The 25,318-nt window shown below is 43.1% G+C and overlaps 2 protein-coding genes across 3 annotated transcripts in view; both read right to left on the reverse strand.

Moving 5' to 3' along the window:
* LOC133342251 (zinc transporter ZIP13-like) overlaps positions 1–2,141 on the reverse strand; it is a 31,519-nt gene extending 29,378 nt beyond the window's left edge. The window contains exon 1 of the mRNA XM_061551288.1: positions 2,012–2,141. The gene's annotated coding sequence lies outside the window, so the exon portion shown is untranslated. The remainder of the gene's footprint in view (positions 1–2,011) is intronic.
* Positions 2,142–13,962: 11,821 nt separating this feature from the next.
* LOC133342250 (myc box-dependent-interacting protein 1-like) overlaps positions 13,963–25,318 on the reverse strand; it is a 31,912-nt gene continuing 20,556 nt past the window's right edge. The window contains exons 12-17 of one of the 2 annotated variants that reach the window (XM_061551286.1): positions 23,771–23,896; positions 22,855–22,968; positions 22,122–22,145; positions 20,171–20,290; positions 16,350–16,451; positions 13,963–14,683 (exon numbers count right to left, since the gene is read on the reverse strand). In XM_061551286.1, coding sequence (XP_061407270.1) covers positions 14,576–14,683; positions 16,350–16,451; positions 20,171–20,290; positions 22,122–22,145; positions 22,855–22,968; positions 23,771–23,896 — 594 coding nt within the window. In that variant the 3' untranslated portion in view covers positions 13,963–14,575. Of the gene's footprint in view, positions 14,684–16,349; positions 16,452–20,170; positions 20,294–22,121; positions 22,146–22,854; positions 22,969–23,770; positions 23,897–25,318 lie in introns of both variants that reach the window. The other variant, XM_061551285.1, reaches the window with a different exon arrangement.

Here is a 25,318-nt window from a genome sequence, read left to right on the forward strand (position 1 = left end):
AATGTTAGCCACGGCCTGGAATCTAACTCAGTTCGGTAGATTCAGGGCATCACCCTACCCACTGTGCCACCCTACCCACTGTGCCACCCCACTCAAGCAAAAATTATAAAATGACTCAAGTTACTGCAAACACAAACAAACCACTTTATTTCAACATCAGTGTGTGTGTGAGCCAGGGTTCCCTTCTGAACCACACCTCCACTAAGCGCGGTTGGCTACGTACGCTGCGAAATAAGTTCAACATACAGACCCTCTTTATCCAATTCAGAGTGAGACCCCTTCACCTAAAGCTGGGGTCACTTAGGCCCCCCTTGTCTGGACCCCTCTGTGGGCCCCTTTATTCCTTTCTCAGGCCAAGCCACCAAAAACCACAAGCCCCCAAACTCAGGCCCCCTGGCATCTCACTCCACCCCGGCTATAAACGCAGCTCCCACCCACCCTCCCTCCCCGCCCAGGAATGAATGTGCCACGAAAAGGCTCCCTATGCACAACTGGTGGTTCAGGCTCCCGTGTCTGGTGTGCGTGAACAATTCCCCAAGTTGATTTCTTTCTTACCCTACCTTAGCTTGTGCCGAATTATTAAACGAGAAGGGGGGGGGGGAATCTCAAACATTCCGTGGACTGCGATATTGGTTCGCATGGTGGTTAAATTAACGCTAGCGCCATACTTACATATATGTTACAATTATTTTAACATGCGTGAACAAAAACGACGCAACTGCTCAATTTAGCCTTTGAAAAATGATTGAAATTAACATGTTGTACTATTTTGCTTGTATTTAATGTCGATGTAGTTTTTCTTGTAATTTATTTTTGCTAGGTATTTAAACTAAACGCCGTATTTTTATCCCCCCGGCTACAGTTAATATTAGTGACCGGTGATATCTAAATCGTTCCCCCCATCAGGAACCAGCACTGACCAGCGAGGTGAAGTATGGTCAAACAAACCCCACGACGGACGCGACGTGGGAAGGCAGTGGAATGAGTAATGGCTGGTACACGTCTGTGAAAGAGCTTTATAGCTCATCGGATTCCTTCAGTATATTCCGACGATTCTGATTCTGATATAGAGTGATCCGTTTACAGAAACATCACAGATGTCTAACGCGCCTTTAGAAGGGTTTGTGAATAAACGTAAATACGTGTTTGAGATTGGTGGGCGACGTAGAGGCTTCGGAATAAATTATTTTAGCTGTGATTTACCCCCTATCGTGTTCGTGGGGAATCTGTTAAAATATTAGTTCTGTATCCCATACATCACCAATCCGTGTGTGGTTGTTATTAGGGCAAGTGGACTGACAATCACATCACTGCGACATGGCACAATCATCACTCCCTCCGTGAAAATTGTGGAAAGTAAACAGTGACCGTCAGACGGACGTACTGGCCCCGACGTGCTAACGTGTAATTTACACCAAAAATATAAAAAAAAGCATTAATGCACCTCCCATTAGCCAGGTCGTCTACGTACGGTGCGAAAAAAGTTCAACACATACGTACACACGCATCTCTCTACCAACAAGCCACAAACTCTGTAAGATAACATCCCCATGGTCAATAAAACGAGCACCACTTTGCGGTAAGCCAACAGTGGTGGTCCTGTGTAACAGACTTCCCTCTGCCATAGTAATGTGGAATTTCCACGACTTATCTCTGCGCCCGGGGACAGTTGGGCCATCACCGGTCTCGCCTGATATTTCTCGCGGGAAGCCTGCGGCTAGGCCGCCGGTCAACAGACGGCCAAGTGCGTCCATCGACCACGCAAACTCCGCGCCACAACCAAGACGCTGATCAATTAAACTTTTTTTAAACAAAAACCTAATTAAACGGGTTTATTTTGTACGTATACATATATATGTAAAACAATACATTAATCCGTAAGTTTACTACGTAACGTTACAGAGACGTTCGTGATTTTAGGAGAAAAAAAGTTTAAATCTCGGCTGCCGAAACCTTGGCTTTGTATTTGTTAAAGCGCGAACACTTGCGGGAGATTTACCACGAAGCCTACCTTGGAGTAGATGCTGCTGCTCTTTAATAACACTTCACCGTCCTTCACTCCCCAGTCAACTTTCAGAACTTGCTCGCTGGCATCACCGAGCGGGCGAAATCCTCAGAGCGACTCCCTCCCTCGTGAATATTAAGTTGGCCGCTTCAAAACTCATGAATATTTAGTAGGCCACTTCAAGACTCATGAATATTAAGTTGGCCGCTTCAAGACTCATGAATATTTAGTAGGCCACTTCAAAACTCATGAATATTAAGTTGGCGCTTCAAAAGTCATGAATATTAAGTTGGCCGCTTCAAGACTCATGAATATTAAGTTGGCCTCTTCAAAACTCATGAATATTTAGTAGGCCGCTTCAAGACTCATGAATATTAAGTTGGCCGCTTCAAAACTCATGAATATTTAGTAGGCCACTTCAAGACTCATGAATATTAAGTTGGCCGCTTCAAGACTCATGAATATTTAGTAGGCCACTTCAAAACTCATGAATATTAAGTTGGCGCTTCAAAAGTCATGAATATTAAGTTGGCCGCTTCAAGACTCATGAATATTTAGTAGGCCGCTTCAAAACTCATGAATATTAAGTTGGCGCTTCAAAAGTCATGAATATTAAGTTGGCCGCTTCAAAACTCATGAATATTTAGTAGGCCGCTTCAAGACTCATGAATATTAAGTTGGCCGCTTCAAGACTCATGAATATTTAGTAGGCCACTTCAAAACTCATGAATATTAAGTTGGCCGCTTCAAAACTCATGAATATTTAGTAGGCCACTTCAAAACTCATGAATATTAAGTTGGCCGCTTCAAAACTCATGAATATTAAGTTGCCACTTCAAAACTCATGAATATTTAGTAGCCCACTTCAAAACTCATGAATATTAAGTTGGCCGCTTCAAAACTCATGAATATTTAGTTCGCCGCTTCTAAACTCATGAATATTTAGTAGCCCACTTCAAAACTCATGAATATTAAGTTGGCCGCTTCAAAACTCATGAATATTAAGTTGCCACTTCAAAACTCATGAATATTTAGTAGCCCACTTCAAAACTCATGAATATTAAGTTGGCCGCTTCAAAACTCATGAATATTAAGTTGCCACTTCAAAACTCATGAATATTTAGTAGGCCGCTTCAAGACTCATAAATATTAAGTTGGCCGCTTCTAAACTCATGAATATTTAGTAGCCCACTTCAAAACTCATGAATATTAAGTTGGCGCTTCAAAAGTCATGAATATTAAGTTGGCCGCTTCAAATGTCATGAATATTAAGTTGGCCGCTTCAAGACTCATGAATATTAAGTTGGCCGCTTCAAGACTCATGAATATTAAGTTGGCCGCTTCAAAACTCATGAATATTAAGTTAGCCGCTTCAAGACTCATGAATATTTAGAAGGCCTCTTCAAAACTCATGAATATTAAGTTGGCCGCTTCAAAACTCATGAATATTAAGTTGGCCGCTTCAAAACTCATGAATATGAATTCTAGATTTGAAGCTTTCGTGACTGCAAGGATTCATACACTTAGGTTTTTTTCGGTAAAATCACGTAGGTAAAAAAATTAAATAAAAATAATAAAAAATAAAAATAATAGAAATAATAATATAAATAAATAATAAATCACGACGTTTCGGAGGCAACACAAGTCTCCTTCATCAGGTGGGACCGTCACAGCTAGATTTACTGTATCAAGTGAGGCAAAATTCCAAGAGACGAGCTCTTAAATACAATTTAAGGGGGAGGGGGGAGGAGCTTATCTGAATGTGGTAGCCAATGAATGGAAGGTGTTGGGGGGTGGGTGGGGCTAAAATTATTTTTAATAATTTATTATTTTTCTTTTTTCCCTACGTGACTTTACCGAAAAAACCTAAGATCATGAATATTAAGTTGGCCGCTTCAAAACTCGTGAATATTAAGTTGGCCGCTACTCATGAATATTAAGTTGGCCGCTTCAAAACTCATGAATATTAAGTTGATTCTAGATTTGAAGCTTTCGTGACTGCAAGGATTCATACTCTTAGGTTTTTTCGGTAAAGTCACGTAGGTAAACAAATAGAAATAAAAAAGAATAAAAGTAATAGAAATAATAATACAATTATTTCTATTATTTCTATTTTTTTTACCTACGTGACTTTACCGAAAAAACCTAAGAGTATAATATTAAGTTGGCCAACACAACACTCGCGAAACATTCCACCGTGGCCCAAACTTCGTGAATATGATTAATAGTTCGCTCAATATTTGTTTATCCGCAGCAGCCTCATGTACCTTATTGATCTATTCCTCGACCAATTAATTTTGAGGAGGGTTAAAGCCCAACTCAAGTCTTTCGCTGGAGGTGTAAATACATAAGGGGCCGTCCATAAATGACGTCACGCGATTTTGGACGATTTTTGACCCCCCCCCGGTCACACAAAAAATCAGACCCCCCTCAAATATGACGTCACAAAGCTCTGCCCCCCCCCCCAAAAAAAAAATACACATTTCCATTCTGAAAATAAAACATGCTTCAAATCGCCTTAAACTATTGTCATTGTAGTGCGTATTTAATGTGGCGCTGCGCTTTAAATCGAAATTTAACCGCCTCTACGGGGAAGGATTCCACATAACTTTGAGATCCTTCAACAAGCTCCGTGATAAGAAGGCTCAGCTAATCGAGTCTCTCACCTTTCTGAAGAGATGCCGCGACTCTAAGGTAATACATTATTTTGTCAAGACGCTCTTCGCCCCTCCATCCCAGCATAAATAGTCGCTCCAAGCCTGGGGCGTGCCATTCAGACTCTGTCTACTTGACGGACCTGTTCTCCACCTGAGGACGGCTGCTTGCGTTGTGGCCGAAACGTCGTGAAAATTATTTTATTATGTTTTATTTTTATTATTTTATTACTTCCCTTCTACGTGACTTTACCGAAAGAACCAAAAAGATATATTTATTTAAAGTTGCGCATTTTGATGTGACGTCACATTTCTAAAATCCCCCCCTCGTCACAAATGTCTGACCCCCCCCCATAGGTGCGTGACGTCATTTATGGACGGCCCCTAACGTGTTAAAGAGCAATTCATTTAACTGCTGTACACGTCGATCCACTGCTGGATGAGGGGCCTCCCCACGCCTCTACGGGTCGTGGAGGGATGTGGCGAGCGGTGGCGCTCACGGCCAATACCACAGTGACGATTACCTGAACCCCCAGGTCGGCTCAGCCTCAAATGACTACCTAGTGCGGTGTGCAAACATCGCCACTGGGGAGACAAAGACGGCCGGGCGTGGTCCTGGCCACCCACCCCAGCGTGTGCCTTAATAGGTGCTCGCTAACAACACTTGCCCCTACAGTCTGTTAAGGTATTCATATTCTTAGGTTTTTTCGGTAAAGTCACGTAGGTAAAACATTAAAATTAATAAAAGTAAAATAAAATAAAAATCACGACGTTTCGGAAGCAACACAAGCTTCCGTCTTCAGGTGGAACCGTCACAGCCCGACAGCTGTATCAAGTAAATGAGAGATTACAGGAGATACCACTCCGTATATATAATGGTTGAGGGGAAGGGGCAGGGATGGCCCACTCTATATTATTATGGTAAGGTGCGGTTTGAGACTATGAATAGACTGCATAACAAAAGACTGAGCCTTTATTATGGAGAGGTTCGGTTTGTGACTACGCCTAGCCTACATAATAAAAGTGTGAAAAAGAAGAAAGCTAAACCTGGTAGAAAGCTAAACCTGGTGAAACAACTGGCTGTCCATCAGTAACCTGCAATAGTTTTCTGTCAAATAAGATGGTTCAAATAAGTGTAGTTAAATCTTTTTTGCATGGTTAATCACATCTTTCCAATGATTACTCAGTTTGTAATCATCATCACGGTTGAAATTATGTCTGTGTTTGTATATTTGTATGGCTTCGTGTACAAACCTTTGATGGTAGCCAGGAGGTTTGCAGAGAATCTTGGTCTTGGAAAAGACAATTTCATGAGAGCCCACCGAGTTGTAGCAATGATCGGCAACGGCCGAAGAATCAGTTCTGCCGTGTTTCAGATCTGATTTGTGCTCGCGGACACGATCAGAAACATGACGTTTCGTTTCTCCAATGTAGCAATCACCACAAATGCAACTCAATTTGTAGACTCCAGGATACTGTAAGTCAGGAACGACATCCTTCACAGATGGAATCAGATCACGGATTTTATGCACTGTCTGTTAAGGTTATAAGGGGGGGGGGTCTTTGTCTTTGTGACCATACTTCACCACGCCGGCCAGTGCAGGATGACCAAGGCGGAGAGCAAAGACGCAGCGCCGATTAGCACGGTTGGCTACGTGCGAAAGAAGTTCAACATCCTTGGAAGAAAACAAGTTAAGAATCAGGATTTGCTGCACTGACCTCTCACGGACACGATTTCTCGGGTGATGCGGCATTGGCAGAATCGTCCATGCCAAAACAAACTAAAACGCATTCGTCAATATCACTGTGGCCTTAACAACAGTAATTCTACCTCTCTGGCCTGTGACGAAGGGTCATTGCCCGAAACGTCACCGATTGTATTTATTTTTAAGGTCGTGTTAGCATCCATCTATGACAACCCGTTCGTCCGTGACGGTCACCCATTTGGGCGCTTATCCATGCTCAAATCCTGCTAAGTTTCTAGCGAGTTCTAGCGAGAGGAGGCGTGTTAGGGCGCATTTCGAGTGATTTATAAACTGTAACACATTCTATGAATCATAAGGACACCACTTAACATCGAATGTTTCCATTACGGAGGTAGGGTAAAGTAATATAATTGCTGGAGGGACACGAGAATGGAAATATATTATTTATATGTGCTGCTTAAAACTGACGATTTTCCAGCCTGCATTTTTATTCTGGACATGATGGGGTGGGGATGGTGGGGGGTTCTGGTCATTTACAGATGTGATTGTTGTTGATATTCGTCAAGCTAATGGGTTCATATCGTATGAATGTGGGGACTCCACATAGATATTTCCCAGAGACAGACTACACGACCAAACTGAACATCTTAAGAACGTGCGTGTTCAGTACAGCTTTGTATGTCTGCGAAGCTTGGAAATTAAAAAAAGATTGACAGAGATAAAATATTGGCACTCGAAATGTATTGCTACAGAAGAATGCCACATCTAATCTTGATCAAAATAGTGACCAACTTAGAATAAAAAAAGTTTGCACGTAGAATATGACCTGATACAGAAGGAAACTGACACTATTTGGACACATGCAGGATGGACAGCAGGAAAAACACATTCCTGCGGAGGGAGCTGGTAGGAACGTTGGGTTGCTCGGTCAATGGCCAGGGTCAACGGCGGCGTGGTGTATTCCGCAAATATGCCCGACTGTGAGGGCGGGCACAAGCCGGCGTGAGTAGGTTAAACGTTGAGTTTTATAAGGGCACCACGGGGTGACCAGCCCCTCCCCACCCAGCCCCACCTCTCCCACCCTCCCCTCCCCACCCAGCCCCTCCCCACCCTCCCCACCCAGCCCCTCCCCACCTTCCACTCTCCACCCAGCCCCAACCCTCCCATTTTTGGATGCACGATGGACGGACGGACACAATAATCCCCTGTGGGCTGGTGTAACCAGGAGGTTCCTACCAGTATTAAAAGTGTATTGTTCGGAAAAATGTAAAGAACCGGAAAGAGAGGAAGACCTAACCGAGACCATCTTGGCGACACAAGAGATTTGTGCCAAAAAGATGTGGCACTACTTGGGCAAATTGACACAAGACAGAGGAAAGTGGGAAACAAATTATGAAATTTTGACTTAAAACTTTCGTGACTGCAGGAATTCATATTCGTTGGTTCTTTCGGTAAAAGTCACGTAGATAGAAAATAATAAAAGGAAAAATAGGAAAATTTTAAATATATATACAAACGTAGGCACAATTTCAACCGAGATGACGGGTACAAACTCAGCAATCACTGGAATGACGTTATCAACCAGTTTTAAGTCGTAACTGCTGTAATGTTTCCATTTTTAACACTCTCCGATGCTCACCAGCTTCTTAACCCCTCACACAACCTGCTCCACTCATTCCGCCTGCAACTGCTGGGGTGAGAGCTAAGGTGAGGAGCCCTGCTCTATCCACTGCTGGGCTAGACTACCTCTAGTCCACCATGCCTACTGCATGCGCGATCCGCTGCTGGCCTATGCTTCATCTCTATAGCTTTTGCTCTATCATGGCCTAGACTCCATCTCTATAGGATGCTCTATCCACTGCTGACGTAGACTATTGTGCCCAAACCACTTAGTTCTGACACTTGGGCTTCGCCCACTTCTAAAACTCTATAAACAGTTGCATTTAGAGGCTTACCCCCCCCCCACCCGCTTTTTCTCTCCACCTGATGACGACCGCTCGTGTTGCGATCGAAACGTCGTGATTTTTAGTTTCTTTCGGTAAAGTCACGTGGGTAGAAAAATTTAATAAAACAAAAAATAATAAATCACGACGTTTCGATGGATTCCTGCAAGCACGAAAGCTTCAAATCAAGATTTTTATTTTTTTTATTAAATTTGTTTAATTTTATTATTTTTTATTTTAATTTTGTTATTTTCTATCTACGGGCTATCTGGCCATGGTTCGTAATGATGACGAGACAAACTCTCTATCAGTGAGCATCGGTGACTCTATACTCTTGCCGATGAGTAATATAGAATTATGCCGAAATCGGTCCACAATTTATCTGCATCACTGCCGGTCACATTTGCTCACATTTTATTTTGATGCTGACCTAAGGCACCATGATCACAATGCGCTTCTTCAGAAAATGCTGATGGTTTTTGCATAACGCAAAACGTCTGTGTGCTTCTGACGCATATTTGTGTCTCGTCTGAAACTGTGCCTGCAAATGTTTTCAATCAGTTCATTGTTGCAGCTCTGGCATGAGAAAAATCGATACTACCCAATGGAACACAGAGTTTAAACACGCCCTAAGAGCCGTGGGGAGTGCATGTTAGCAATTACACTGAACAAGTGGATCAGAGAATGTAGGACATAACCTACAATAAAGACTCAGTAAGAGTGAGTGGAACTTGGGCTGGAATAACGATAGATGGGGTGATAATCAGTTGGATGAAACTGGTGTCGGATGTGCAGCCAAAGACGAGAACCCGTCCGAGAGGACGGACACAGAGATGGAGCGATGGTCGATCACATCACGCACGGACAGATTGAGGCACGCGAGGTCGAGAGAGATGGCGACGGCGTGCGAAAGCCTTCATCCAGCAGCGAATCGACCGTGGCTGATTACGAATATTGGAAGAGAAAAAAAAGGTGAAGATGCATCCCTGCAATTTCTTGCCGAGGCTGACGGAATGGCCTCCACTAGAAAAAGCTTTAGAGCAGTGTTCTTCACTCATTTTCAGGGAGGGGGGGTGGTGGCACTTTCGCCCATAAGACATCAGTGTTGAGGGTCGTCACATATTTGAAGATGCATCCCTGCAATTATTTGCCGAGGCTGACGGAATGGCCTCGACGAGAAAAAGCATTAGAGCAGTGTTCTTCACTCATTTTCAGGGAGGGGGGTAGTGGCACTTTCGCCCATAAGACATCAATGTTGAGGGCCGTCACATATTTGAAGATGCATCCCTGCAATTATTTGCCGAGGCTGACGGAATGGCCTCCACTAGAAAAAGCTTTAGAGCAGTGTCATTCACTCATTTTCAGGTGGGGGGGGGGGGGGCACTTTCGCCCATAAGACATCAGTGTTGAGGGCCGTCACATATTTGAAACCATTGCGGTTGACAGTACGATGGGGGGTGTTGTCACGTGTTGTTGTGTATTGTCGGGGGCCGCACGTCAGGGGCCGCACTAAAGGCCACGAGGGGCCGCCAGTGGCCCACGGACCTTGCAGTGAATGACGGCTCTCGGGTGGTAGTGAGGCCGACTCTCTGACGATGGACAAACGTTTCCTCGGAAGAGGTGGGAATACCCACGCTGTACCTCACTATAACTGCGATGTACGCATATATACCCCAGGGTGGACAGAGGCGGTGTGGGGGGATTTAACATGTTAACTACCTCGCCTGGTATGGGGCCGTCCATAAATGACGTCACGCAATTTTGAACGATTTTTGACCCCACCTCGTCACACGCCGTAAACAGTCAGACCCCCCTCAAATATGACGTCACAAAGCTCTGCCCCCACCCCCCCAAAACCATATTTCCATTTTGAAAATAAAACATGCTTCAATCGGTTTAAACTATTGTCACTGTAGTGCGTATTTAATGTGGTGCTGCACTCTGATGTTGTAGGAGAAAACCTTTATTAAAAAGTCTATTTAACTAAGTAGAACGTGTTGTCTTATTAGATCCTTTATATTAAGTTCGCTTGCTTGCTTGCTTACGACCGTGCAAATCTTTCGGTCGTTTTTTAACCCACTTCCCGTGATCCAATCGAGCTGACATTTTGCACACAGACTCGTTGTGCGAGACAATTAATGTTCGTGAAATTTTTTCCCAAAATTTTACACTTTTTAGGGAAAATAAATTAAATATTTAATTACCAATTGCTTAATACTGGCAGACAATCATCTGACCCATAGGTGGCAGCCATCTCAAGCCAGAGGACGAGAGGACTCTAGCCGCCACGCATATAAAGGATTTATAGTGAAAAACTTAGTTTTTACGGGTTATACTTATTTTATTTAAAGTTGCGCATTTTGATGTGACGTCACATTTCTCAACACCCCCCCCCCCCCCCACATAAGGTGCGTGACGTCATTTATGGACGGCCCTGATACAGGACGTTGGTTTGATCCCGACCATGACGCCTGTTGTATGTTTGGAGTTTTCATGTTGTCCCCGTGGTCGCGTGGAATTTTCTCTGGTTCCTTCGTGTTTTCCGTTCACATTTAGAAGCATGCATTCAGAGTAATCGGCTGCTATAAACTTCCACGTGATTAGTGACTTCGTTGAGTTATCATTTGTGGCCAGGTCACTTCTGTAAAAAGCTGTATAGTTCAGTGGGCCTTACCTAGTAAAAGAAAAGTTTAGTTTTTAGAAGATTAGTTTCATTTGCTGTTTGTAGTTGAACAAACGTTAACAAATTGACAAAACTCAACATATTTGTAAATACCATGGCCTTAAAATAAAAATATACAAAATAGGTGACGATGCGGGCAATGTCCCTTTACAGCACACATTTTTATTTTTTTATTTTAAGGCCACATGCAGTGGTATAGACGACCGTGTTGAGTGTTTCTGTGAGTTGGTATTGCTTTACTTCTAACGTAGGTAGAAAGAAAACGTCATCGGGTCACTGGTACATGCACACATTTAATAACAGGAACGAGAAACAATGCTACATTCGGCACATAAAGTCAACGCGAACTTCACTATATTGTACTATCAGCAGACGTTTGGGCATGTAACATTTCCCGGTACAATACACATGCTTAACAGGGGTTGCTTATTGCTTTCGCGGGTCAACAATGCAAGTGCGATATTCCACATCAACTTTTCTCAACTCGCCTTCGCCACGCCCAACTTTTTTTTATATCACCTATCATTTTTATATCCCGTACTGCGAATGAAGCCACTGTGCACTCCACGCACACGGTGGTTGGTATCGCATGGCAAACGCGTACCCACGTCGGGCAGCGAGAGCTGGCATTGTGACACGCGGTGTTATGTCTATCTGTCGTCGAGTTATCTGCCCAAGGGCAGATTCTTGTTTCAAATTTCCTCAGCCTTCTCTGATCTTGCGATTTCCTCTTCACTGTTTTGTGTTGAGTTTGTTGTCCTTCCCCCCACACCTCCAATTAGCACGGTTGACTACGTACGGTGCGAAAGAAGTTAAACATACAGATTTTGGCATAACGGGCTCCATCTTTAATTCGTCAAGCAGCGCTTTACATTTCTCTACCGCTTGGCATTTACTTCCCAACATAATCCCTTCAGCAAGCCTTCACTTTCTCACTGACAATACACCCCCTATCCAGATAATTTGCCTTCTGCAATCCTCATCATTGGCATGCACAATTTGAAATTTAAACCACAATGTGCAACCGCTGCTTTAAATCTACAATCACAACTGGAGGAGCTAATGCATTACTAGTTAATCCAGTGTTGACAACCCCAATGGAGCAGCATTGGTTACTCATTAGAGCGGTGAACCCAAGGAAAATATATCTAGTTTGAGTAAACGTAGGACCACGAGGCTGGTGTCTGCTTTTTTGCCCATTTCCACAAACATCAAGTGGATTCATCAATGACAATACATTAACAGGTTACATTCAAGGATGCTGACATGTCCCACATGAAGTTACGGAAACTGTGGTGTCAAAATCAGAAGCCCTTGCGATAACATTAGCAGTGTCGAGATAAGCGCTGTTATAAATAAAGTTCACCTAGTACATTGTTGTTACACTACCAGATAAGAACAGAAGTCTTAACCACATGCATTAGGTAAGAATACTATTGCACTTGTATTTGTCAATTTAAAAGCGAAGCTTCTGAAACAATTTGCACATGGGACGTCACAAGGTAAAGCATGGGGTGGCCTGCTGTCGTCCTGAAATCAATCATTACCAAACAATGTGAGTTGATCTTATTACACAGATACACAAATTATGTGGTGATGCAGTCTTTGGCAGTGGTGCACAAGGACAATTAACAAAAAAAACTCAACTCGTTCATCAATCACACCGTGGCCTTAAAAGAAAATAACATAATAGGCGACATGTGTTTTGAAGAAGGGCTATTATCTGAAACATCACGTATTACACATTTTTCTTTGAAGGCCACTGTTATTGACGAATGTGCTGGTTTTTTGGTTTACCACACAGTAGCTATTTTCAAATACAAACATTTTCAAATGGCCAATTATGCTCATGAGCGAAGGTGTTCACGGTTGTGCTGCTTGGCTCTCAGACTTGTTTTCGGATTGTGACATTTTGGTTTGGCGTCCGACGTTTCACTCCACACGCTGGGAGCTCGTTCTGCCAGCTCAATTCAGTTCCTGGAGAAGTTCTCAGCATGTGGAATCAAACATTAGTTCCGAACAACTAGCGGTACAACCGGTAAGCGCATCGAAGAGCTACAAAGTTATAGAAGTCACAATGATGCAAGGCCACCCCAAAGACTGGGAGCCTGTAATCGGTGCTACGCTCGTGTTAGTTTCACAGCTAAATGGAGGAGATGCACCAGCCCTATTCTCATTGCTTTCTGGCGAGGTGGCGCTGTGGTTGGAACGCCTCGCTCAGAATTGGAAGATTGCAAATCAAATTCGGGCCCATCATTCTTTCAGGGTGGCGAAAATTAGGACAGCTACCAGGTCTACAATGCTTGTTTAATTGAGATAATGGCCTCCACCAAAGGTACTGTATATGGAATTTCCACAACTGGTTTAGGACTGGCAGTTAAGGTGAGCACTGCCACATTGCTCGTCTGAGAAGGCAGACTTCTCATTCTTATTATTGAGATTTCATGAACGGTGTTGACGGTGGTTATATAGTGTTGTTTCAAATTTATCAAGTTGCTCGATCACAACTCTCCTTCTCAAATGACAGTCGGTTTATCACAAATCAAATGGATGTTTATTACCGATCGTCTGTGTGATTCAGATACATTAACAATGAGTCACACAATGCTGCTAATGGGTTTTTTTCCATCGTGAACTTGAAATGATTTAAAGTTAAACGCCAGAAATGTCAATCAAACAGTAAGTCATCCTGCTCTAAGTGGTGCGAGTTAAACAGCGAAGGGAAAAAAAGCCAAGTGGCCTTTTAGATTAAGCAAACGATTAATCTACTAAAATAGGGGCCATCCATTTAGTACGTATGCAAAAATCTGTGAAAACTTGACCCCTCCCCCTCTACCTCATTTGAAGACAAATTATCGAGGCTTCACCCCCCCGCCTTTCCTATGCGTACGTACATTGTCAGTAGACCCCCCCATCCGCAAGCGTACGGATTTGGGTTAACCCCTCCCCCCCTCCCCCCTCCATGCGCACGTACTAAATGGATGGCGCCATAAGCTGCTAAATTGTATACGAATGAACGTTAGGCTCATTGAACGAACAAGATCGAACATACACAGGATAACGAACGAGACGGTACAAACAAGGGAATACATTCTTCAATCGAATTGCGACTCCCAAATCGGAAGAAAATATCGAATCGCCGGGTGGTAAGTTGGTACACACCTCTGGTTTTACAGATGTCACAAGCGAGTGACGTGTTTTTAAACACTGCATCCTAATTAGTCACTAAGCTACCATGAGATGACTTTCTTTTAATAAGCTAATTGTTTAAATGAATACATGAACAGGCGAAGACAACTGTTTAATTGGCAAAATGAAATAACATTCAAATTATCGATCAACAGACCACCCAAATCAATGTATCTCGTCGCATTTTGTTCAATCAAAGAAAAGCACAGACTTTTTTCCAGCGAGTACATTTCAAATCAGTCTGAAACACCACTGGGAATTCATTGATACGGAAGGAAAACTGTTCAACCAGTTAAACGCCTTTTCATTGAAGGGTTTAAACAGATGTCTGGCTAGTTTACTTTCGTATCTGTATTACTCATCATTACTAGTGCGCGAGTCTCTTGGAGTGGCGCTTAGTCTACGCGCACGGTGAAGTTTTCTGGAAACACACCCTTGTGTCCATCAAGATCTTTGTGAGTGATCCAGTCAGCTTCCTTGATGCCCAGAAGCCAGCCGGAATCCTGCAAGTGCAAACACACATGCAGGTGGGGTTGTGGACCAAATGACAAATTTCGTTTTCCAAGCTTCCGTGACTGCAGGGATTCATCTTCTTGGTTCTTTCAGTAAAGTCACGTAAAAGGGAAATAATAAAATAATACAAATAAAACATAATAAAATACAATTCTCACGACGTTTCGGCCACAACGCAAGCAGGAGACTTTGTGTAAGCAGCCAATTTCAAGGGTTCATAAAATAACACTCTAGCAGCAAAGGGGTTATCTTCTGGGTTCGCTGATGTTGCTGTATTGAAATAAATGGGCCCCATGTTATTCATGGAGGTCACGGTGCCTGTAACATTAGGTCAAGATAGCAGCATTCGTGATACACACCATACCCAGCAGATGAGACTCACATTTGAAACTGGTCCAAGGTTATTTTGCTGACACAACATGCTGTTATAAAACACTGGCCCAAAAATGTTTTTTGGCTGATGGACCTTGATGTAATTTTATTTTTCTTTGTCGCTGATACAAACCCTTGCTTATTTATTGTACTGCTCACAACTTTGCTGTTTTTTCCCCAGGAGTTTTCTGTTGCGTGTGGTCACTTTAAGATGTTTCTCGTTCATGTTTTTGTTTTGTTGCGGTTGCACCCGAGTCAAGAGCCGCATGGCTCACAGGGTTATACCTCATAAATGAAACTGAAATGAAACTGAAACAACTCACCAAAATAACATATACTAAGTTTATACCATCTATACGGGGATGCACGTCAAGCACTAAAATATCCACTTGATGAAGATACAGAGTACATGGATTTATCGTGGTCCTTAAATCAAATATCAGCTATGGCTCACTTGCCTCATTCCCCTTTATCTCATAGGCATTTTAACACCAACTGGGGCAGTACCAAAACACAAACATATCGGAGGGCTTTTTACCCTGTGACAGAATACTGACAAACATTTGAATAGATGCCTCATTTAACTGTTTAGATGGTGCCCGTGAGCTTCACTCACCATCTAAAAATCACGTGTCCAAATATCCGTTTGGGTTCAAACACATCCCTTCATTCGTCTGGGGTACCACTTTGTGTGTGATCGTGGAGGGCGGGGTGCAGATAAACCAATTGTTGTACTGTATTATACTCCAGCTTATATGTTCCCCACCTTCACCAACCCACACTGACCAGCATGGTGAAGTGTGGTCTGATAATCCTCCGTGATGAGTAGTGTGGGGAGGCCCTCGTCCAGCAGTTGATTCACTTTTTATGACTGCTCATTTATGAAACTTAAAACTCATGTTGGACACCCCAGGAAGCAAAAAGCCAAGGTATGTATCCACAATATTAGATCTATATGATCGGTACTTTGAGATATATGATATCTCTAGGCTGAACCTTCCTTAAACTTGCGCGGATAAAACCACTTTATGTATGTATGTTGAACTTTTTTCGCATCGTACGTAGCCAACCATCCTAATCGGAGGTGGAAGGACAACAAACTAAATAAAAAAGCAGTTATAAATAAATGAGTTTTCAATATAGATTTAAAAGTGCATAGCTCTAGTGGCTTCTTAATATCGGAAGAGCGTTCCAGACGGCCACATAATCGCATCTGAAAGCGTGCAACGTAGCGATCGTCTTTAAGCTGTTTAACGCCAGTATCCAGACATAAAGGTTTTCTACCTGCTCGTCACCACTGTCGGGGGGCAGTACGAACACCACATCTCCAAGCTGGAGGCCCAATTCGTCCGAATCCAGAGCCGTGTAGTTGTGCTGGGCCTGCACCTAGGAACACGGAGAGAACGGGATGCCACCACAAGCATGTTAATCTCTTCCGAAAATTCAGCACTTCTGAGGCAGCGTGGGTTTGTGGATCACACAGATGTTGTCAAATTCCCTTCCCGTGCGCATCGAAGAGCCATAACCTGGCTTGCCACGAGAATGCTGTAGACCAAAAACCTGGACTCCACCTATTTTGTCTGTATGGGATAGAGTGTTGCCCCCTTTCATGTATGGATTACTCCAGTGCTCCGGTTTCCTCCCACATGGAAACACTCATTAAGTATCGATTTAAAGCTTTCGTGACTGCAGGGATTCATCTTCTTGGTTCTTTCGGTAAAGTCACGTAGAAGGGAAATAATAAAATAATAAAAATAAAACATAATAAAATAAAATTCTCACAATTATGTTTATTTTTATTATTTTAATATTTCCCTTCTACGTGACTTTACCGAGAGAACCAAGAAGACTCATCAAGTGGCTAATACCTTAATATAAAGAAACTGCAGAGCTTGGGAAATCACAGTGTGGCTGCCTTCCTATCTGTGGTTCCTTGAACCTCTAAATTGTACTCTATCTCTTCAAGAGTGAATAATTACTGCGCGTGTATTACAAGTAAAACTTATCATTATCTCTATACATTAATATGCGTGTTTGTCTGTCTGTAATGCTCCGGGACATACATGGAAAGAAGAACATAAGTTTGGCTGGGTGGCAAGGTGGGAGTGGTTTGACATCATGCCACCCTGGTGAGGCGAAGAGGAGGGGTTGATGATTGGGCTGGAGTGGAGGGGCTGATAACCTCAGAGACACTGCGGTGTTGGGGAGAGGAGTACAGACGTCACTCCAGTTTGGAGTGAGGTCGGGAAGAGGGGGGGTGATGACATACCTGTCAACCCATATGCTTTACCCGTATTCTTGTACAGGGAATTTGAGTTTTCAAGTTCACACGGCATACAGCCGTTTCAATACGGGCAACAACAAAAACTATGTTTGTGTTTCTTCCCTTGTGATGGGACTTTGTAGGACGACGTTGAAATGTATAAGGGCACGGGGTGACCAATAAGGTCTGAATTAGTCTGTAATAAGGTAAGCACTGATAAGGGGTTGACAGATATGATACCGTCACAATATGTTGAAGGTGGTGAGGAGAGGGGGGGTGACATCACTAGAGATTGTGGCGAGTTGCTGAGGAGAGGGAGTGACGTCACAAAACACGGGGGTGGTGGGGAGAGGGGTTGATGATGTCACGTGACACGGGTGAGGTGCAGGACAGGGAGTGATCACATCCAGAGATGCAGGAGTGTAGATTTTAAGCTTTCGTGACTGCAAGGAATCATATTCTTAGGTTTTTTCGGTAAAGTCACATAGGTAAAATATCAAAATTAATGAAAATAAAATAAAATAAAACAAAAAATCACGACGTTTCGGAGGCAACACAAGTCTCCGTCATCAGGTGGGACCGTCACAGCCGAATTAGCTGCATCAAGTGAGGCAATGATTCAAGATGTAATCCCTTATAAGCAAGTTGAAGGGGGGAGGAGAGGGGGGGGGGAGCTCATCAGAATGTTAGTACAACTCATCGGGAGGGGGAAAAACCCTAAGAAACCTAAGAAGATGCAGGAGTGGTGAGGAGAGGGGGGGGTTAAGACATCAATAGATGCAAGAGTGGAAAACACTAATTGCAAAAAAAATACGAAAACAAAATTTAAATTAAATGTTAAATAATAATTTCAAAATGAATTGAGCTGCTGAAATATTAAAATGTCGTAAACATTAAAAACTAAAGGTAAAACGAACATATCCGCTATCCCTTTGTGGCAGAAGTTTCACGGGTTCCTGCTCGTTATACATAAATACCCTGCATAAACCGTGACATCAGGAGGATTCCTTAAATCACTTAATTTCTTCCAAATTATAGTTCAATTGTGTGATCGGCATCATTTTTACTGGACGACAGATTTTCGCGTGTAACGCTCACAGTAAACAGTGCACAACCTTGCATCAGAGAACGGCTCCAGAGTGTTCACCAAGTGTCTATCGTAATGAAAATGTGACCTCTCAAATTTCAGGAATAATCTGTGTGCAAGTAAACCTTTTGTTTGAATATTGAGTGTTGGAGCATTAACTGGTAACTAGGCTGAGAACATACATTTGTTAAGTTGAGAACCCAGATTAATCATGGATGGTTGCCTACATTCAAACCCAGGGTCTCAAGTCAGTGGTTCTGGATCAGCTCGCCATCTATCCAAGACAAAGGTCCCCCCCCCCCCCCGTATGACCTTAACAGACTCTTGGGGGATATGCTGTTAGCAAGTAGGACCTATGAAGGCTGGCACAGCACACGAGGGCGTGGGTGGCCAGTAGCACGCCCGACCGCCTTTGTATCCTGAGTTGCGATGTTCACACACCATGCAATTCATCTGAGGCTGAGTCAACCTAGGGGAGGCCCTAGACCGGTTCAGATAATCGCCACTGGTGTTGGCCGTGAGGTGGGATTCAAACTCGGATCACTGGGTTTGTAGCGTAGTGGGCTTACTCCCTATCTGCAGTATCGTGAGGAGTAACACATTCACTATCTATAGTAGGTGAGCAGTGGCGCATTGGTTCATGCATTGCACCCAGTCTTATCACAGCCATGGCTAACATCAGCGCCGAGTGATATGGTCAGAGCCTCCCCCACTCTGCTCCTACTAACCCTAACTCCAGCGCAAGGAGACCTTCATCAATACGTTATTTGACAAAAGGGCTGTGATTAATTATAAGTATTTTACACTAATTCCATTGTAAATGTTAAAACGGTGTTTTCTGCATATTTGGTACTCACATTTGAATGTGTTTGCTGTTTTGCTTTACATATTAAGCCCATATTGACTATGAAAAAAAGATGTCTAATCTCAATGGGCAGTTTACGACTAATGATTGACGGTCACCTATCTATATAAAGATGTCCCTTGCTTTATCTGGTTTCAGATTGTGCAATATGCGGCTAACCTATTTCTACCTAAAATTCGCGATACGGGGTTTGAATTCACTCGTATGCAGCGATGTGGTCGCACGTGGGACAACATTGTGTGCATACAGCACTGCATGCGCTGCTCGGCAGGCAGCCGTCTCTTCGCGTGGTTTCGCTGTGCGCCCCCCCCCCCTCTTTTTGGACAGCATCTACTGCATAAAGTAAGGGAGACCTTGTATAGTGGTACCTCGGTATAAGTCGTTTATTCGTTCCAGAAGGTAGGACTTACACCGAAAATGACGTCCACCAAACGAATTTTTTCCAAAAGAAATAAAGGGAAAGGAAATAATCCATTCCAGAGTATAAGAAATTATATTTTATATGGCTTATTATACATTAATGGGGTTGTATAAAATAATTTAGACACTACTTATTACTAAAATGCATACATAGATTAAAATAAATGCATAAATACATTAAAATAAATTGAAATAAAAGTTGATAGCCTACGAGGATGGTGGTGAGGAAGGGGAGGATTCGTGAACGGGGTATACGCGGGTACGCGGTGACTCCTCCCGACCCATACAAGTTCTAGCAAGCGCGTCGTATCCCAAGCAAGACGTCGTATCCCAAGACATTTTTTTCTCGCCAAAACACGACATACACCAAATTCGACGTATTCCAAAGCGGTCGTATACCGAGGTATGACTGTACTTCCAAGCTGTCGTTTGTAACTTTCACGCTCCAACCCGGCAGACAAAGCCCTCACCTTGTACAGAATGCCTGGGGGCACGTCGCTGCTCTGGGCGGCACCTGCGAGGCTCGCGGCTGGGGGGCTCTGTGCAGGGACCTCGGGGGCATGGACCTCAGGGGCACTCTTCTCCACAGGCTGCTGAATGCGTGAAGGCAAGATCATGGTTAACGGTCATGCTTAAGAGGCCTGCATTGGTAGCAGTGTAAAAACCTGGCACAGCAGCGAGGAAACGCTAACAGTGGTGAACCAGTTCCAGATAAATTTGCTTTCTGGTTGCATCTTCCTTTAATAGAAATACGATTGTGGCATCCAGGAATCATTTTGTGTCGATTGCACATGGTGTATAAACTGTAGAGTTATCTGACCATTATACAGTCCCTCCAGAAAAACGCGATAATGCGATCGCAAGTTTCCACGCAAAATCAGCCAAAGTCCGCATATTTATGCGGGGGCGCGTTTTTTCAAATACGCCGCACTTTCGCCGCATAAATTGCAGATTTCCGCGCGCAAAATATGCGGGCTTGCATGATTTCATAATCCCCGCATTTTCGTTGCAAAAAGTCACATATATCTTAGCAGAAAGTTGAAAAATGTTGCGTTTACTTCACACAAGCGCAGCCATTTCCCCTGTTGCCATGGGAACGTTATGAAGTGACGTCACTCATTACAGTTGTAAGATTGCACTTTTTTGTTAGTAGTATGTAAATTTACATTACTGTAAGACTGTACTGTTACTGTATTGCTTACGTTACTGTGCACTGAAAACACTTATTTTAACAGAAGATGTCTGTTTTGTATAGCTACCTCTGTAAAACAGGAAGCACACATTTTATTTTTTAATATTTTATTTATTCATTTTTACAGAAGTTGTAGCATATTCATTTTGTAAAGCTACAGAACTTGTTCGACTCAATGTTTTGTAAGTTTGAGCCATCTGTTTGTTAAGGTCTGAAATAAAACAAGATGAGAACTTAAATATTCCCAGCACTTTCTGTGATGTAGTATGCTTGCTTATCATAGGAAGTAATAAGAAATGACTCTTTACATTAAAGTAGTAGCCTAGTGAATAGGGTGTTGGGGGAATCACTTTTTTTTCTCTTTTTCATCAAACCGCAATTTTTGCAAGTTCCCGCAATTTTTGCAAGTTCCCGCAATTTAATCGCATAAAATTGCATAAATATCCCGCATATTCCATCGCAATTTTTAAGAAAACGTGCCGCATAATCAACGATTTTTGCCCGCAACAATCACCAAAAAACTCCGCGTTTTTCTGGAGGGACTGATTATATAAGAATTACTGTTTTTACAATGGGGTTGAGTGTAGTTTTCGGCAAGTTATCAAAGAGTGGATGTGGAAGTGTTGGTGCAGTGGATAGGAGTGGTAATACCACTCCTCAATGAATCCAGCTAACTGCATTTGATTCACCTAACATCAGTGGTGACGCCTAAACCAGTCCTGGCACTCCAACCACCTTAACCAACCACACTGACCAGCATGGTGAATTATGGTCAAAGAACCCCCCTTTGCCGGACGGTGGTGGTGCAACGCCCGTAGTCCAGAACTGCGGTGACGAGGGTCCCTGGGCATCGAGGTGCTTATACTCTGGTTTGCCAAGAGCAGGTGGTACAGCAAAATGTAGACTTCACCGGTTCCGTTTGTATGAGATGGTATTTCCCGCACACATGCATGGGTTTTCTTTGGGTGCTCCAGATTCCTCTCACATGTAAATGAATAATTGATTGGCCGATCTTGCCTTGATATGTAGAGGATTGCATAGCTTGGGAAATTGTTGGCACCGGCTCAACGCATGGCTGCCTTCCCACTTGTCTGTGGTTCCTCACGCCTCTGAATTGTTTTTTTTTAGAGTAAATTGACGAAGGGCTGTATTTTTACATGTTGTCATCATTATCATCGAGCAGTCTTACTCCGTTTCAATAATATTTTCATCTGAAGCTGCCAACTTACCTCCCAACTCAAATCCAACAATGTCTGACAGCATTAGGAGAGATGACAGGTCAGCAAAATATCTAAAAAAAGTGAATGTAGACAACGTTATAGCGAGCATTAAACTTATATAAGTAATTGAATTCAGTATCACATATATTCCAATTATTAATGTAAAAACAAAATAGAATAACAAAACCAGATAACATATGTATCGATAGATTGAGAATAAATAACATTTGGCACAGAATTGGGATGATTGTTGGCAAATGAGAATTGCTGGCTGACAAGTGGACAATTGGTAACATTATAAACATTTCAAACACCCGCCACTTAGAACGACAATTGGGAACATTCAAAACATTTCAGACACCTGCCATCTGGAACGATCTCCCACTCTACACACTCAGAATCCAAGCACCATCCACATTCAAGCAGTAGCTCAAGGCTCTCTGGTTCTGCGCCTCTGCGTTCTCGATCGAATATATCGTCCAATTTGTAAAATATGTGGACGTTATAAATTGGGTTTATTATTATTAGCGTGAAGCTGGAAATGCTGATTCAAAAATATTTTACATCCTTAATACCACTTTGTGGTAAGTCAACAGTGGTCATCACATGTAGAAACTAGCCCCTGCCATATGGATGTGGAATTTTGCACCATTACTTCAAGGCAGGCAACAGACCTCCATGCAATACCTCCATGCTTGTTTGGGCAGGGAGACCGACTTAAAATGAGTGCAGTGAGACAAACCTGATTCATGGAAGGAGCCATGGCGACAGCGGATGAATCTGTGGCCGTAAAATGATCAAAGTCGAGATCCAGCAAGCTTCCGGTATCTTCACTCTTGGTTAACGGAACTCCCAGCTAGAAATAAGAGGGCATTGAAATGGTTATTTACAAAGGGGGAACAAGCACACTCCACAATGGATATATTTTCTGGATGTCCCTGAGAAGGAGACCACACCAGTGATCACAACTCACTTTAGAGACTGATATTTAGGCCAGGAGTGAAACTTCAAGATGCTGTGACAGGGCTTTGGTTCTTGAACAGGATGGCCATTGCTGACTATCCACATTGGTTCTCATTTTATGGAGGCCACAGGTTTGATGGACTGAATCGATCCCCAAGTGGGATTCATTCAAACTCACAACCTTTGGACTGCGAGTCACACTCTAACCACTTCAGTTATATCGATACATTAAAAAAGTGTCTAAATCAGCTCGTCTCCCGTAATTCACATGACTTGTGTGTGGTCACCCCCATTCTGAATCCCTCCTCTCCCCAGCGCCCCCTGTGAAAACAGATGCTGCTCCGTGCAGCCGCGTGAAGGTCCTGATGTAGCCTCTCCCTCCCGACCCTCATCTCTCCTGACCGTTTGATCCCTTTTTCCCATTCCTTTTCCACATATTTCCAATTCTTCATCTTCTCTCTTCCCTTTTCTATTTCTATTTCCACACATTTATATAATTAACTCTACTCTAGTCCGCACTTTGCTGTACCGCCTTCTCCTGGTGAGCCATGGTAAGGCACCTAAGGGAGTTGTGCACAATCCACCGACCCTCGCCTCCACAGTGCTGGATTACAGGCGACGTGCGTAGCCACCACCGCCCAGCTCAAGTTACAAGCACCCATGTTCGCCAACACATAGGAATGATACACGCTTACCGTTGCATTAGTGGGGGCAGCAGAGGACATGAAGTTGTCATCGAAAAGGTTCACAATGGCCTCCTGCGTCATCTCCTTGCTGGGCGTGGGCCTCGGGGGTGGGGGCAATGGGGGGCCCTTACGCCCCTGCGCAAGCAAAACATTTGAAAGAGAAATACATTTCATATTTTAGGCAGGCAGTGAAAATGAAACAACATTTATAGATGATACATTATAGACCTTTTCAACAAGGTTGAATTCATTAACCCTGGTGAATAGCGTTGAATAGAAATGTAATGTTTTCATCCAGGAAAACCTCAGTCTCAAGGGTATTTTTTCAGGAGGGTCCTGCATGGGAATCTATGACCAATTCATTTTTAAGTATTATTTGTGGGAGCGGTAGATTACCTCAAGAGCACCCATCAAGCATACCGAGGGGTTACAATCAAAGGTCTGCACAGACGGGACATAAGTGAAAAAGAGCTCCATAGTTCATCAAATTCCTCCAGTATAAATACAAATTCTCATTCTGATGCTATATAAAGGCATACAGAATCAGAAGTTAACTTCCCCGAGTAAAGCCCATAGAGCTGAAAAGCTTTTTTTAAAGGGCGAATTGGCTGACAGACAACATCAAAGCATTGCACAAGTTATTACAATTTTTAATAGGTTTTACCCTTTCTGGCAATAAAACAGGTGTTAAGATGTTCAAACACAAAATAAAATTCATTATATTATCAGATTTTTTTGTGGTTAAGAGGACTGACCCAGAAGTGATGGGCAATTCATCCTATTATCCGTGTTTACCCAAATAAAGGATATCAGAAGTAATTTTTGCAGGAGAGGCAGAGATAATAGGATCCACCAATAGCACCCTCCCCTACCCCTCCATGTCGATGACACGGTCTCGTGCAGTGTATTCGTGAGACCCAATGCTTGTTGGGTTCTGGAGGCAGCGGTAGCACTGCCACTTGAGCTTGCCCCATTCATTGCTCAACCTTCAACAATGCAACTTCAACCCTGATGATGCTTTGAAAGCCAAACTGAGTTTACAAGAAGTCACAAACAAACAACTCGCAAAAGATCCAACGCAGAAGATCCCTAGCTTTAATATTCCACGCAGATCATCGGCCACAACCCTAAACCGCATTCGCACAAACCATGGGAGGATGCAGGTACTTGATGCACAAATGGAAACATGAAAACTCTGACAGTGTGCGACTGTGGTCACCCGGAACAGACCAAGAAACATATAACAACTGAATGCCCAATTCACAAATACAAAGGAGGCATCATCACAGCAATGCATTCCGCTACTCCTGGTGCAATTATCTAGCTCAACCACCAAAATGTATAATTATAGTTTTTACTAATCTAGTATATAATTACAATAACCCCCCCCTCCACCTCAAATCGTTGCACCTGATGAGTTGATGAGTTAATGATGACATCACCCTGCTGCTGCTCTATTTAAGACCGGGAGCCAGAGCAGAGCCTCACCATTCTGGCAAATTGCCTGATGATGCTGGATGCAATAACCAGCGAAACGTCGTACTCAAAAATTGTAAA

This window comes from Lethenteron reissneri, chromosome 14, assembly GCF_015708825.2.
Source record: "Lethenteron reissneri isolate LAM-NWPU_2019-01 chromosome 14, ASM1570882v1, whole genome shotgun sequence".
Classification (NCBI taxonomy): domain Eukaryota; kingdom Metazoa; phylum Chordata; class Hyperoartia; order Petromyzontiformes; family Petromyzontidae; genus Lethenteron; species Lethenteron reissneri.